General features: G+C 31.6%; 3 protein-coding genes and 1 long non-coding RNA gene across 4 annotated transcripts; 2 read left to right on the top strand and 2 right to left on the bottom strand.

Annotated features, from left to right (window-relative positions):
• Window positions 1-11: 11 nt before the first annotated feature.
• LOC662914 (solute carrier family 25 member 16) lies at window positions 12-5,702 on the top strand. The gene is made up of 4 exons (XM_968986.4): window positions 12-167; window positions 558-724; window positions 773-1,125; window positions 4,911-5,702. Exons 2-4 carry the CDS (start codon window positions 664-666, stop codon window positions 5,445-5,447), a joined length of 951 nt encoding a protein of 316 aa, XP_974079.1. The 5' UTR covers window positions 12-167; window positions 558-663; the 3' UTR covers window positions 5,448-5,702.
• LOC135266588 (uncharacterized) lies at window positions 5,588-5,837 on the bottom strand. The gene is made up of 2 exons (XR_010334717.1): window positions 5,727-5,837; window positions 5,588-5,678 (listed from the first exon to the last, which is right to left on the bottom strand). It is a non-coding gene; the product is annotated as an uncharacterized LOC135266588 (long non-coding RNA).
• MFS3 (Major Facilitator Superfamily Transporter 3) lies at window positions 5,835-15,480 on the top strand. Its single transcript, XM_968960.4, has 6 exons — window positions 5,835-5,925; window positions 6,190-6,238; window positions 8,968-9,512; window positions 12,186-12,383; window positions 12,432-12,959; window positions 15,310-15,480. The coding sequence occupies exons 2-6, from the start codon at window positions 6,202-6,204 to the stop codon at window positions 15,460-15,462; spliced, it is 1,461 nt and encodes a 486-aa protein (XP_974053.1). The 5' UTR covers window positions 5,835-5,925; window positions 6,190-6,201; the 3' UTR covers window positions 15,463-15,480.
• On the bottom strand, window positions 15,449-16,446 carry LOC103313796 (hypothetical protein). Its single transcript, XM_008197977.3, has 2 exons — window positions 16,315-16,446; window positions 15,449-16,270 (listed from the first exon to the last, which is right to left on the bottom strand). The coding sequence occupies exons 1-2, from the start codon at window positions 16,425-16,427 to the stop codon at window positions 15,466-15,468; spliced, it is 918 nt and encodes a 305-aa protein (XP_008196199.1). The 5' UTR covers window positions 16,428-16,446; the 3' UTR covers window positions 15,449-15,465.
• Window positions 16,447-16,448: the final 2 nt, after the last annotated feature.

Below are 16,448 nucleotides of genomic sequence, written 5' to 3' on the forward strand. Positions count from 1 at the left end.
ACTTTCATTACGTTAGTTTTGGTCACAATTAATTTTAATATCGACGGTTTGATAAAGTAGCAAATTTCTATTGGTTGACGTTGCTGTCACGTCGTCTCAAAATGGTGATTTGAAGTGAAATTTTTGATTTATGTTCATCCTTTTGCAACGAATTGTTGAAACATATGGTGAGTACCGTGCAACTCCTTATTTTCCGCATTATTTTTCGGCCGTTTGGTTGCAACGTGTTAATTGTTTGATTTGAAAATTTTTGACATAACCTCAAATTTTTGGCCAGATTTTTCGTCCGTAATTGCTAAAAATAGGGTTGTTGTCGTGTGATAACTCGCTTTATAAATAGGTGCAAACGCACCGATCGCACTTTGCGTAAGAATGGGCTATTTTGGGTTTTCCTTAGTTTAGGTTAAGTGTGTCACAATGTCATGGCCATGGGGGTCATTAGACCTGGTATTTATAAACGAAAGTAAATAGTCGTTTGTTGACCGTTGTCGATGTCGGGCCGCGGTGTAATTTTTTCCGAAAAATTCTAATTCGACTCATTGTCTCCACACATTTAGAGCGCAACGCTCAAGAGGATGCACCAAGAGAAAGTTTTCACAAATCCCATAATTGTGTTTCACCTGTCATCGTCACTTTTCCACTAGTGTGTCCCTCATCACCAGCATGGCCTTGAAGACTGAAAATAAAAAATTCGAATTCGTCGCGAAAAATCTCCTCGCTGGGGGTGAGTCGAACTAATCAATTTTTGGAAAATTTTCGAATTGTGAATTAGGGATCGCCGGCATGGTGTCGAAAACCACGGTCGCCCCCTTGGACCGCATCAAAATCCTGCTCCAGGCGCATAACAAGCACCATGAATGTCACGGGGTTTTTTCGGGGCTGCGCCACATTATCAAGACTGAATCACCGTGGGCGATGTATAAGGGAAATGGGGCACAAATGCTGAGGATTTTTCCGTATGCTGCGACGCAATTTACGTCGTTTGAAATTTACAAGAGATATTTGGATGGGGTTTTTGGGAGTACGTCCCATATTGATAAGTTTATAGCGGGAGCAGGGGCAGGATTAACGGCCGTCACCTTGACCTATCCGTTGGACACGATCCGAGCGCGATTGGCTTTCCAGGTTAGTAAAATTGAGAAAATTCAATCGACAGTGATTTCACTAAAACGATTGTGAAATCGCGATAATTGCCTTTATTAATTATTGTGTCGTGGTGAGCGGTGTTTGAAACGATCAGTTTTGCAATACTTGTTGCAAGAAATAATGGATTTGCTTAATTGGCCTGTGAAGATTCGTCTGGACGAAGTGAAAAGTTTTAAAGAATTAATTAAGCAATTGTGGAATTGGCGATACAAAAGTGCTTATCAGTGTTTGAAATTAACGTAAACGACTAGTAATCAAATTTACGGTTTTTCGCAACATGGAAAAGGCGTGATTTTTGTCTGTTCTTTTGCCATTGTCAAAAGTTAAAAGAAAATTGTTTAAAGTATTATTGCGCTAATAATAATACGGTAGAATTAATTGCAGTAATAGCCTGCAATTAGTGTATTCCTACGTGAAAGCTTATTGTTAATTATAAAGACCGTTAATTAAGTTTGTCACGACATGACCGTTTGAAATAAAAAAGAAATAAATCTGTATAAATATTTGCAACAAATGCGCATCGAATTTGGGTAAATTCTTGAGGTGAAATTTTGAATTTAGGACAATTCATACCCGAAGCTTTGAACGCATTTGGAGGCGAATGAATAAATTTGTTGACACCAAAATGAGCTTCAGTGGTCTAGTTTCTAAACAATTTTCGGTATGAGTTATTTTTTATACCGTTTTCTTTTTGTAAAATATTATTTGCAACAAGTGGTAAGTGTGTCAGACGACGCTTCAGGGTTTATGAGTTCATAGTTCAGAGAAAAGTTAAAACACTTAACCAAACGTGAAATAATAAATGATGCAACTAATGTGTTTTTTAGATAAAGACTACTTGAGAAACTTTGCAGTTTTTGTGAAAAGAATTGTTTCGACTTCCGTTTATAACATAATTACATAATTAAAAAAATAATCATTTAATAACTATCCCTTCTAGGTCAAAACAGTTTATGTAAATAAATCTTGGACCCGATTTACAAAACGTTTAATTGCAATCAATTTCGTGATTAGCTTGGCATTATCTTGTCAATGCAATCAATCTAAATGCGGTTTAATCTGAATTAGTGAGACTAATAAAATCTAGTTCTCAAATTTACAAAATATGCAGTAGTTCAGAGAGGAATTATTGTAATTTGGCATAGATCTAGCGACGTACAAAACAATGTTTTTATTTGGATGAATAAATTTTTCAAATAAAAAATTGTACAGTACATTAAAAAACAAGAAAAATATCAGCATCTCACAAATGATAATTTTAGGTGTGTGTTTTTTTTTAAAGGTTTAGTTTAGTTTTTTGTAATTATGTTACCTATAAAAAATTACAAAATTTTATGTAATAACAAGTGAAAGTAATAAGTAATAACAAGTCGAAAGTTTTTTATCATTATTATCATTTTATCAATCATTCTGTATACACTTAAGTACGAAAACAGGTTTTTTGTTTTTGTCTTTTTTACAATCATATTTAACAAAATATTATTCCAGTTAATTCCGATTTTGCTTCCTAAATTTTGTAATATAGTAAATTTTTTACACCGTATTCAGATAGTACATATAGGAAAATTTAATAGCAGTTTATTGATTACAAAAAAATTAATTGATCCATGTTATTGGTGTTAATAAATAGCTTTTGCTATTCAATACTTTATATATTTTTTTTCGTGGCATGTATTTTTTCACTACTCCTTACAATTAAAATAAATAAATTATTGTTAGGTCTCAGCAAAAAATATTCTTTTTTATATCATTTTAGAACAAGCGATACTAAAATATTTTGTCATTGGCAAAAAATTCAAGTAAAAGTAAATTTTCGATTTTTTTTAATATTTCATATTCATCAGAAGCTAAAACTTGGTTGACCATTATCAAAGCTTCTAGTTTCTTCTATGTATTATTGTCTGTTTTTTCTGACGTACGAATATATACATACAGGGTGTATATATTCAAGTTTTAGTGCCAGTCAAAAAGTAATTACTTCTAGATGCCCAAAAGAAAAAAAAATATATCGCAAACCACAGCTTCTAATAACACGCTTCAATATAATGATTTAATATTATCCCAAATTTGCAAAAAAAATTTCTTGTGCATTTTCAAAAATGCAAAAGACTGAATAATTTTTTTATCAAATTAATGCAATCTTTCTTTCATATTTAAATTCCTCCTAATTTTTCAGTGAGAATTTCAAAACTGAAATAATAAAAGCCCAAAGCGTTTGAGAAATTTAATTTTAAGATCAGATATTTTTTTTATTTTAGTCATCTTTAAGAAAAGGTGCTTAATTCACAAAAAATTGTACCGCCATTACTTGTCAGGTCAGGTCAGGTCTTGTCAGACTAATAATAATTTTGATTTGTCATTTAAAAAATTGTCTTCAATACTCCTTTTCCAAAATATTTCCAAAATTTTGAAAAAATGTACATGCATACAGAAGAAAGTAAAGTATTTAATAGCAAGTGCTAATTTTTATACACCTAGTAGATTTGAGATGCGACAGTAAAAAATATTGAAATAACATTTATGCCCTTGAAAATATGACCGGAAAGCCAACAAATCTTTTCCGATAAAAAATATTTTTAGAGGGCTCACAACTCTAAACTACTTTTATAACTGCAATAAATTTACCTGTTCCGGTTAATTTCAATGAGTTTCACAAAGAAACAAATGAAAATTGCGTATATCACGTCTAGAATTTGAGTTATGGTATAATAAATTAAAGTAGCCCTAGGTAAAGTTTTAGTAAAAGTGTATTATTTTCAGTAATTGACAGATTACGTACATACTGCAGTAAGACAAAATTTAATTACATATAATGAATGCAAAAGGTAAAACATAAACAAAACCCCAAAGCAAAACTATAAGAATTATTCTTATAGTTTTGCTATAAGAAGTTAGAATAATATTCCGACACTCGCTCACTGTTCTCAACAATTTATATATAATTTTTATAGTTTTGAAACAGCTAATATACTACTATTATAAAATTATAAGATCAAGGAAAAAAATCTTTTATTTTTACTTTATCTCAAAAATGTTCCTTAAGGTACGTTTTTCGTTGTTCTATTTTAAGGCTTAAATAATAAAATTAAAGCTCATAAATGGCAGGATATTTCTATCCCCATACTCACAACATCGCAGTTGCTTATTTTGAGGTGAAACAATAACAGAACCCTTCTGATAAAAGGGCATAGAAAAAACGTTGAGTGTTAACAAAAGTAGCGATTGAAAAATCTTTTAATTCCAGCAGTTAATTATAGCGCGTATTCTGTAACTTTTTTAACGAGCTGTTAGAATTTAACATTGGTTAAAATCGCAAATCTAGGAATTTTATTGATTATTCCTATAGCAACAATGATTAACTAACTGCTTTTCAATTTTAACGGTTTCATTACAGAATACGCTTAAGTTTGGGGAACATCGTCATACCAGAACGCTATTTTTGGCTCATTTATTAGTATAGTTATTTTGAACTTTGTTGTTGATAAAATCCAAATTAATTACTCGAAAATGAATTAGAAACAAAATTGATGTGTTAAAACTTTTTTTAGAATAATTAAACTAAATAATTCCGTCAATTAAAAAAACATTCTTGGGCCATTTTGAAAATTAGATAAAATAATTTAAAATCTTAGCGATTTTAGATCAGATTGACACCCAAAAAGTTGTCAACGAATGTTCTAGGCATTTATCACAGTGTGAAAACCGTCAAATAATTGCGCAACTTTGTGTAAATTTGCGCGTTTCTACGAAGCAATTTTCTGCAGATTAGTGGCGAGCACGTATACACCGGCATCGCCCACGCCGCCACCACCATCTTCAAAGAAGAAGGTGGTACTCGTGCCCTGTACCGTGGCTTCGTCCCCACCCTCATGGGCATGGTCCCCTACGCAGGTCTCTCCTTCTACTGCTTCGAATACCTGAAGTACGGTTGCATGAAATACCTGCCAAAGCTCACGTGCAACCCATGCGAGAAAAACACCGGAGGTTTGGTCTTGGCCATGCCAGCGAAACTGATCTGTGGGGGGCTAGCAGGGGCGGTGGCCCAAAGTGTCAGTTACCCCCTGGATGTGACCAGGAGGCGCATGCAACTGGCCCTTATGAACCCCCATACGGAGAAATTCGCAAAGGGGATGCTCAACACTTTGCGATTGATTTACAACGAGAATGGGGTTTTGAAGGGGTGGTACAGAGGGATGTCGATTAATTATTTGCGGGCTATTCCGATGGTGGCGGTCTCGTTCACGACGTACGAGACGTGTAAGCAGGTTTTGAATCTGGATACGGGGTTGCAAGTCAAGTAGCGACAATCTAGTTTAAATATCTCTCTATTTTACTAAACGATTTTGATATTGTACGACACATTCCGACAATTGTTATTAATGATTATTTATTATTTTAGCGGTTATGATGCGAGAAAGTTTAGATAATACGTACTAAAATATTTATTTAGATTACAATTTTAAAGCAGCTTTACTGAATTATTGTTGTTATTGTTTGAAGTTACCACAGTACAAACTGAAAATTATTTATTCCTGAAAATAAAGACATACATGCAATAGTGGCGTATTATTTTGAAATACCCTTTTCCAAAATGATGCGCATCTGGGAGAAAACGGGGGTGCGGTCGATGAACGTGTTAGGTCACCTTGCCGTCAGTGAGTGATAAAACTTCGCTCCAAACTCACGCAACTTTTGAAAGAAGATTTTGCCGACTTGACGTCTTTCAACTTGACAGTTTTTGTAAGTATGTTGTAGTTTAATTGTGCCGTGCGGCATAAAGTGAGTATAAAAATGTTCCGTTTTTTAAATTGTTTGCTATTCTTTTAGTTGTAGTCGCGTCGGAATTTTACTTTCCAAATATTAATTTAATATTTTTGTTACATCGTTTCTTTTGTATGAAAATAACCGATGCTTTTCTTCCTTATTAAATTCTTGTTTGTCTATTTTGATTTGTTTATTTTATCGATGGTAAAATCCCGCCAAATGTTTTTCTATTCTTATAATGGCGTGACTGCCATAACGTGTGATAATAATTTTTTCTAGGTTTGGGGAAAAATGGAAGCTGTACCGGCAAAAGGCGGCTACTGTGGTCGTAAGTTTTTTTATTTTGGATTTTATGCACAAATGAAAATGTTTATCAAAAAATTCCATTTTTGTTATGCAGTTTTGAGCTTTTTGTTGTTTACGTGCTTGATTCAGAAAATCTAGTACCAGCGACGATATAAATTCATGAAATTTATTAAAATAAAAAAATATTTAAGGTAGGGTAATTGGAATAAAACAGAATTCGCGTATAGTTACATAATTCATCTTGTGAGAAATTATAATGATAAGAATGTTTATTATTTATTCATTGTACAAGGTAAGTTTGTTAAAAGTGTATTTTCAGAACTAATAATCACACAGAAATCAGCGTTTGCGAATACTTTGTTTTTTATGCAACTGATTTTTTTCAAAAATTAATCAAAATTAATGAGTTCATTAAGTCGTGTCGACTTCTATTTGACACCTCTGTCTACCATACCAGCTTTAACGAATCATAATATCAATTATTTCAAGGACGGAAAATAAAATGTCTTGTCTTAAACAAACGATGCTTAGGTGGGCTTAAATTATTTTGGTCAAAAAAAACAAAAATTGGCATTAGCCCCTAAAAATAATTAATAACTAAAATCACAAATTTATACAAAGGTAATTTTGGGGCTAGTGACAATTTTTCTTTTGTATTTTTATACAAAATATCATTTAAATCTTAGCACTAGAAATAATAAAATTTCGATTAGTTCATACCATATTTTCATGTGTTCTGAACTTTATTAATTATATTTGTTTTACTACTTAATTTAATTAATTCGTTAAATGGTGTACTGTACTTTAATGATGTTCATTATGATTTCTTTTTTTACAAAATTTCGCAAATCACATTTCACATTTCTCACTATAAAAGTGTTATAAAAGAATGCTTGAGAAGCGAAAACATTTGACTTAATTTTGTGATTTTTAGATCTGTTTTAGCAGAATAATCTCATGAAAACAACTAAGAATTTTATTTAAAACGTGACAAAACTCTAAAAGGGGCTACAAGTTTTGGCTTAATTTTAATATGCTTTTAAAAAAATTTTAGAAAATACTTCTTGATTTTTTAAACAATCTGTAATCGAAAATTTTGTTCAGAAATGTGTTCAAACGCTCAAAAAAGCCAACTCATTACTTTTGTTTTAATTTTATGAGTTTTACATTATACTTGTTACAATTGTACAATGTGTTCAAAAATGGTTGTTGATCAAGTCACCTATGAAATTTGAACGTAATGTGCCGCTTAATTTAATTGTGAATGCCGTCAAAGTGACAGATCCGTCAGGATAATACAAAACGACTTCGAATCTATAAACGAAAGAATACACAACAAGAAAAATCATGGAAAAATAAAAACAAATCAACTCCATATACATGAAACAACTTTGCCAATAAATCTAAAAAAGTGAGTAAAAAGTTAATTCAAAGATGAAACTACAATAGTCATTTGAACGAAGCGGCACATTAAATTTGAATTCCATAGTCGACCTGATAAATAACCATTTTTGAATACATTGTAGAAAAATTCTAAAAAAAATTCCATAAAACTATTATTTAGTTATTTATTATACAACACGATAAAATTTTTGAAATCTTTGAAAGCTTGAGAAAATAATGGTGAATTTTATTGTCGTGTACAATACAAAATTTTATTTCATTTTCCATTATTTCGAGTGAAGTACTATAAACGTCATAAAAGTCTAGAATGAAAACAAACGTAAAAACACAAATGGTTGTGAACTAGGGTTGTGAACTTTATTTCTTTAGACGATAAAATTTCATTTTACTATGAAGTAAACAGTGGATAAAATACGATTTTATCCTTGACGATGTAATAAAAAGTATTTAATTAATAATAACAATCGGATGTGTGATTATTATAAATATTAGTTTTTAGAATACAATGAAAAATAAAAAAATACTTTTAACAGGCTGATCTTCTTGTATAAATCAGAAGACGTTAGTGTTTTACAAAATTACAAAATTAAAATATACATTGTAATGTAGCTAAGAAAGTATTATATTTTTTATAATGATTCGCTTTGATATGTTCTTAATTTAAGAGAATTCGTAGTGACTGAATTAAAGAAAATAAATAAATACAACCAATTTGTTTATTAAATTTCAATTCAAATTTCCATCAGTTTTGTCAGACGACTGTTTTTATTTCAATAAATGAATTTTTCCAAATAACAACGGTATGTTACTACCATTTGAGAAAAAAAAAATTGGTTTGAAGTGTGTTTGTTTCAATTGTATCAGAAATAAGTAACACAGAAAGTCGAAGGCCCTCTGTATACTGAATTTTGATTTCTTTCTGAATCTATACTCATATAGATTCCAGTGGTTAAATCAAGGAAAAAATCAATAAAACATTGTTTGGATACAACAAATTTGTGCTGATAAAAGATTACTAAATTTTAATTTATTACTTTCCAAACATACATGCCTAGTGTTTCAGATAAGAATTTTTGTTGTTATTGTTGTTGTTTTTCCAGACCACTGTATTTACAATAACAACTTTTATATTCAAGATCAAAAGCAATCTTTTATTTCATTAAATATATTTTAAGAATGAAAAATTTTGGTTAATTTAGAAGTGTTGTTAAAATGATTCAGTTCGATTAAAATTAGACAAAGTCCTCAGACACCCTGTAAAATGATTTAAAAAAAGCAATTTTCTCGTGTTTTTTAACTTTAATTAAGGGTTTTTAGTTGCAAAAATTCTTATTAAATTATTCGTAGCAAAATGCAAGGCCCGCTACATCCTGGCCATCATGAGCTCCGTGTGCATGGGCCTCACCTACGGCCTCAAAGTGAGTCTCCATGTCGCAATCGTCGCAATGGTGAACACCAGTGCCTTAATTAAAGAACACAATGGTGCTCACCATTCACCTTCCAAATGTGATTTTGACAACACTGGCAAAAACGTAACAAAACACGTCGAAGACGGACCTTTCCTCTGGAATAACGAAATTCAAGGGCTATTACTAGGATCATATTTTTTCGGATACATGGTGTCCCTACTTCCCGGCGGACGCCTCTCCGAACTAGTCAGCGCAAAATGGGTTTTATTTTTCGCAATTGCAAGTAATGTTGTTGCAATGTTTTTAAGCCCAATTTTATCGAAATTGCACTATGGGGGACTTCTGGCAATGAGGATAATTCAGGGGATAGGGGGTGGAGTCACGTTTCCGGCAAATCATGTGATGATATCGCAATGGTCGCCCCCACTTGAAAGAAGTATTATGAGTAGTATTGTGTACGCGGGGACTTCTTTAGGCACTCTTGTAAGTTAAGATTAAGTAGAAACTACGGAGGACTATAGGCTAGGAGACGAAACGTACCCCAAAAATATAGTACGGCAGAGTAAAAATGAGGGCACTTCGAGCTTTTTAAATTAATTTATATTCAACCAAATACTAATTATTTGAAAAAAAATACATAAATGTTGAGCTTTGATTCTTAATAGATTGAGAAAAACTGACCACTAAAATTTTTAGAACAAACATAAGAAAACAATTCTACAGGGTGATCCAGCCCAGCTCCCATCTTCTGTAGCTCAGTTATTAGTAAATTTTGATTTCTGATATTTCGTATAAGTTATTTAAAATAAAAATAATCATATTTTTGTTTATACATAATCATCATAATAATATTTTTTAATGGTAAGCTATTATTTTTTCAGCTCAGTAGGATCTTACAGGTTCTTACAATTATGTCCCTAAAGTTTTTTTTTCAAATCGGTTCAGGGATTCTTAAAAAAAACAAATACAAACCAAAAATATCAGTTCTGCACCTTTAGTTTTTTAAATGAATACAAATAAAAACACATTCTGTTATTTGCTGAAATGACTAGTCGAACATGGCTTATGTTTTTGGAAAATAACTCCAAACGTGTTAGGATTTACGTTAGTGTTGTAATAGGAAAAAATGTTCCTTATTAAATTCTGCATTGTTCGATAACAAAATAAACAAGGGTTGTCATTTGAAATAAGCAAAATAAAGGACAAGACTATAAGATTTAAAAAGTTTATAAGTAAATTATAACAAAACCGTTATTACTTGACAGGTAAAATTTTGCAACACATAAAGGGCACACAGGGAGATAGTCCTTTTTACCACCACTTATTCAACAAGAGTGACAAGGTTTTTTTGAACGGAATATGAAAAAAATAAAATTGTTAACTAAGAACTAAATGAAAAATTTTGTCTATTCGTTTCTTAAACTATTTGGTGATAATTGATAAAGAATGACAAAGAAAAGTCCAATCACTGACAGTGTTCACAATTAATTGACGTTATTGCTATTATGTTTACAAAATACCTTAAAAAGATAGACCAGTTTTGATGACGATTTTTTTTATTTATTTATTTTGTTACGGTCACCTAATAAGCAATGCACTTTAACAAATCTTTATCTCTTTAATTTGATATTAACGCAGAACAATTTTTATAATTAAAGCATTAAATAATTAAAAATATATTTTCGTTATTAAGATAAAACATCAAATTATTTTTTACACACTTTACGCGATAAAGTTATTTTTTATTAGTTAAGGCGGTTTACAAAACCTTTAATTGTAACTAAATTTTAATTCACGAGTAAATGGTAACTTACTCTGAATTAATTCTAACGCTGAATTAAATTTTAACCCGTTTTCTCAACAGACTAATTATTATATATTTTTATTTTATATAATTATTTTACGATTTTAATATCACTGATTCCTAAAATCAATTAATGAATCCATGTCGAGAAAACATTCGAAGGAATGCTTGAATGAAATTTATGACTTAAAAGTTTATTGCTAAAAGTGTGAGCTCAGCGCCTTGCTACCCGGGCCGATTTAAAGGGGTGACATTCTTTATGATCGTGACTGTACATTAATTTCACTTTACTCATTTGAACAAAGTTTAGCTACGTTATTTTAAAACTTAATAAAACCCTGATAACGGAATCTTCATTTTTGTCAAAACATTATTTAACGTATCTATCAGATGCTTTTTGTACCACCTTATTGGCAAAAAGGAAACAGCTTTCTTAAATACATAGTTATAGCAAAATGAGTAACTAGAGCAAGAAACAGCACAGCATCTCGAGAATAAAATACTTTCGTAATAACTGTTCATTTGTAAATCGTATTTTTGATTCTTTCTCGGCGCATCCACCATTTTTAATAAATTTTTATAGGGAATAATTTTTTAACTAGATTTTTTTTATGTAAAATTTTAAATGAAAATGAGAAAACTACATTTAAAGAAAGAATCCAAATTTTATATTAAAATTTTAGAATAAAAATACAATTTTAAAATATAATTTTACTTTCTTTACATTATAAATATATAAATATTTATTTGTGAAAGTGGGACGAATGCGTCCATTTTAAAAAAGAGTACGAATACGAATGTAAAAAATTATATGCAATTATTAATTTGCGTTATGCGTTGTATTTTTGATATGCAGAGAATACTGTTGAAGATACAAAAAGTATCAGGAACAAAGTTATAGAGAATTAAATTTGCTATAAAAAAACTCAGAAAAATTTTATCTTCAACGGTGTACGTTTAAATTAATTTTCCAGCTTTGGAACCTAAACGGTTAAAGATAGAGATAAGGTCTCGCGGATTTTTTGTAGGAAATTTAATTTTATAATCTCTACTACTTTCTTCTTAACATTTTTCTTGTATCTGTAATCGTTTCTGCAGCATTTTGAAAAAGATGGGACAAAGTGCGAATTAGTAAAAGTTATTGAGGATTTAATGCTTTGTCTGCCTGTATTTTTGATTTCCTTGTGTTAACCGTTTATTAAAATTATACCTTTTTTTAAATCGTTGCTCTGAAAACTTATAAAGCTGCGCTCTGGCGACATTAACGGACGGGGATATTTTATTTGACATCGTTTCGTATCCTAATCTATAATAATCCGTTCTATAAACGAAGACTTAATAATGTCTTGCAGATTTTTATGTTGATTTCGGGCCTCATAGCGGACGCCTTGGGCTGGGAGGCTGTTTTTTACATAGAGGGTGGGTTTTCAACAATTTGGCTCATTTTATGGGTTTGGTTAATCGCCGATTCGCCCAAAAAACAGACACTTATCACGCAGGAAGAACGCGATTACATCGTATCGAGGCTTGAGAATGAAACAGGAAGCGCGGTAGGCAATTTTTTTAAATTTGTGTTAACAAATTAACAATTTATTTAGGAGCGCGCCCCTTTTCCCTGGCGGGCTGTGTTTACTTCGATGCCCTTTTGGGCGATTTTCGTAGCACATGTTTGCAGCAATTGGGGCTTTTATCTGCTCCTAATCGAACTACCGACCTATTTGAAGCAAGTGCTCGATTTTGATATTGGCTCAAATGCGGTCTACACCTCGATTCCCTTCTTCACGATGTGGGTTTTCAGTTTGATTCTTTCGAAGATTTTGGATACTTTGAGAGAGAAGAGGAAGATTACGACCACTTTTGCGAGGAAATTGGCCACTTTGATTGCAAGTGTAATTCCGATGGTTTGTTTTATCGCTTTGTGTTTTGTGGAATGTCAAAGACAATTAGCCGTGGCTTTGATGACTATTGCGATCACAGCAGATGGAGCGATGTTTTCCGGCTTTTTGTCGAATCATATTGATATTGCGCCCAATTATGCTGGGACTTTAGTGGCTTTGACGAATACAATTGCAACAATTCCGGGATTTGTGGTGCCGATTATCGTCGGACAATTGACACATGCTGATGTAAGAAAATCAGTTGAGATGATTAGTTCCAAAGTGTATAATTTCCAGCTCTATTAACTTTACTTGAAATGAAAAAAAGCTTTATTTAGCAAAGCAATTTGTTTTCAAAATTTAAATACAGAGTTAGGCAAAAGTATGGAACCAAGCGTTTTGTGGTGTCTTTTGTACCTTTTTTTTTGAAATTAATTTTAGTTTTAGAGTTATTAATTTTTTTTACCAATGGCACTTTTCTACGGCAATTTTTTTGGTAAAATATTATGCTCTAAAAATGATTTCTAACTCAATAATATTGTTTTTGAACCAGTGTTTTTTTAATACATTATTATAATTGCGATCTGAACTGATTACGAAAATTTTTTGAACTTGGTCGAAGTTTATAAACCTCTATGGATGTTTACGTTTGCGAAAAATTTAACTAATCAAATTACTCGAATAAAACATCCAATACAAGCTCTTCGGCCAAATTCGGAAAATCGTTTAATTTAATTTATTAAATAACACACGTTCAAATAGTATATTATTATACGAGTTTTATAAGACGTTCTATTGTGGCAAGAATGGTTTTGGAGCACAACGAAAGAGTGCCACAATTAAATTTTATAAAACGAGTGTAACATACTATTTTTTTTACTTTCTATCAAAAAAAAATGTCTCAAAAACTATAAGAAATTTCCACAAAAAAAAATTCTTAAAAAGTAATCACATTTTTAAAGTAGTTGATGTAGTATAATTAGTTTATTTCGTAAGGTATAACATTATGAAGGCACAAAACGCTTGATTCCATACTTTTGTCCAACTCTGTATGTACTATGTAGTTAACTTGACGTTAATATTTAAAAGTTTTTGATAAATTCAAAAATACAAAATATGTTTCTTTTGCAAAATGTATTGCACTGTTTTCAAACTAAAAGTGCTGTAATTTAAGAAAAAATATATGTGGTTGTAAATTAACTTTAGTTTTAACAAAAGTATAACAAAAAATGAGCTTCCATAAAAACACATCAGTTCAGATTTTCTAAACGAATTTTGCTAGCTTCATAAATTTAGCTTCGCTCTTTTTTTAATGGTTGGTAATGGTCAGAAGAAACGACAAACAAAGTATTTGAACAGCTAATTAAAATTGTAATTTTGCACTATTGTGTATTTTTGTTTTTGTTGCAGTTATTGCTTATTTACTCTCATTATTTTTGCAATTTTTCCGTTTATAAATGAATCAAAACATTTTTCAAATTCGTAGCGACGTTGCGACACTATTTGAGAGGTCAAAAAAATAATTTGTTAGATTGAACATTTACTTAATTATTCGATTTACGCAAAATAAGTTTGAATGTGCGAAAAAAAATTGCCGTATAAACATGTAAATAAATAAACACATTAAAACACGAATCCTATTTTAATTTTTCTGGGATATCTACTGTTTTAACTAATGAATAAAATTAAAGATTAATTAAATTCTTCGACGGTTTTTTTGAGTTTTTCTTGTCAATTTTTGCGAAATAATTACATTTCTGCATAAAAAACGTGCTCTTAAACCACAAAAATTGAAAAATGTTTTGACCCAATTTTTAGGTGAGATAAACACAAAAATATGTTTAAAAGCTCAAAAATAACTCCTTTTCCTATCAAATTTTGTCATTTTTCAGTTTATTCTTGGCGTAATTTCCTTCAAAAACAAACGAAACGTAACATGAATTTTATATTATTTTTTTGATTTTGAGGCGTGTTTTGGAAAAATCTTACAAAATAAATGAGTTGCACGTTCAAAAACAAACTTAAGAGATCGAAATAATGTAAAATTAATATATCACTTTTCGCTCAAATTTGGTGTTTTTTCACATAATGTGTTAAATACTCAAAAAAGAACAAAAAGTACAGTTATTTCGGCTTAATTTTGCAAATTCTCCGGTTTGGTTTGAATAAAATTTTGCGAAATATTTCCGTTTTTGGCTGAAAAATGTGCTAAACGCCCAAAAAGGCAGCAATTTTGTGACCAAATGTTGTGGTTTATCTGGTTATTTTGAAAAAATTGCGAAAAAAACTAACAACAATTTCTATTTGTTTCGTGATTTTTAGGTACAATTTTCGAAAAAAAATCACTGCCAAGTCGCGTATGAATAATTTTCGACAAATTTCCAACAGGAAAACTTAGAATATCTTGTAGTAGATAATGTACAGGATGTGCAAAACGCAGGAAGTTGTTTAACTATTTTTTTAATGAAACACCTGTCTGTTTTTACATAAAGATAGCTTTAAAGTTTCTTGGAATTAAAAAAAATGGAAATTGTACACTTTGGAACTAGGCCCCATAATTAATTTGTGAAACTAAAAAAATATAAATCCCCAATTTTAGCCTAGTGTTAATTCATGGAGGAAGGTGTTTTACATCACCATAGGACTCTATGTGCTTGAAATCGTGGTGTATACGATATGGGGGTCCGGGGAAGTACAGGAGTGGAATCAAGGAACGAAACCAAAAGAAGAACAACCTCTTACAGAAAAATAAATTTTACTTCTTTTTAAATTTTTGCATTTTACGCTTATTCCTATTTTTATCCCCTTTCAGCCTCTTAACAGTGAGGGGCTGATAATTAATTTTACTAACAGGAGACGCCTCTACACTCGTATCTAACTCAATATAAACAACACTTTCCACAACCTTATGTGGTTCTGGGGGCACAAAAGCCCGTTTTCGCAACTTTCGTTTCAAATGATAATTCTTCGCGGGTTCTTCATCCTCAGAGTCACTAACAACACAAACACTGTTATTGGAGGAATCACTAATTGTAATAGTGTCTAGTCTCCTGTGATAGTGAATGTGGTTTTGGGGCACTGGATAATTTTCATAAATATTGCAAATAGTTTGTTGAATCAGCCCCAAGCCCGAATCGGGTTTAACCCCCCGCTTGAAAGCGACCGCAGCCCCACTTACCCCACAGTGAACTTTGAAAAACGGGCGCATCGTAACAGCCACCAAAACTGGGACATTGTACAACACCGCTTGGTCCACAATGTGTTGCACTAGGAGACGGGGCTGCACATCACTGTCCACCAAAACACAAGCTGCCGAACGGTCTTCCAAACATTTTGACACGTCATTGATGCCAAAAACGATACTTTTTCGATCCGAATCACTAACTAACAAGGGGGCCAAGGGCGGTTTCGGGTAATTTTCTCGGAATTTCTTGCGTTCTTCTCTCGGAATTGCCTTAATATCCTTGTACGGGATGTTAACTTTGTCATGTTTGAGTCTCGGGAGGAATTTTCGGAGAGCTTCTCTCAAATTAAAGTTGTCTTCAGAATTGAGCACAGGCCTGAAAAAGTGGGGTTAAGTCGAATAGTTTCAGACAGACCTCACCAGTAGTTTTGGTAGGGCTTTGCTAAAACGTTTTTAATAACTTCCGCTTTCTTCTTTTTTTTAGCCGACAAGGTTTTCTGTAGGTCCTTTTTACTAATGGTAGGTGTTGCCATTGCGAGGACAATAGTTAGGTT

Source organism: Tribolium castaneum, chromosome 6 (assembly GCF_031307605.1).
Source record: "Tribolium castaneum strain GA2 chromosome 6, icTriCast1.1, whole genome shotgun sequence".
In the NCBI taxonomy this organism is placed as follows: Eukaryota; Metazoa; Arthropoda; class Insecta; order Coleoptera; family Tenebrionidae; genus Tribolium; species Tribolium castaneum.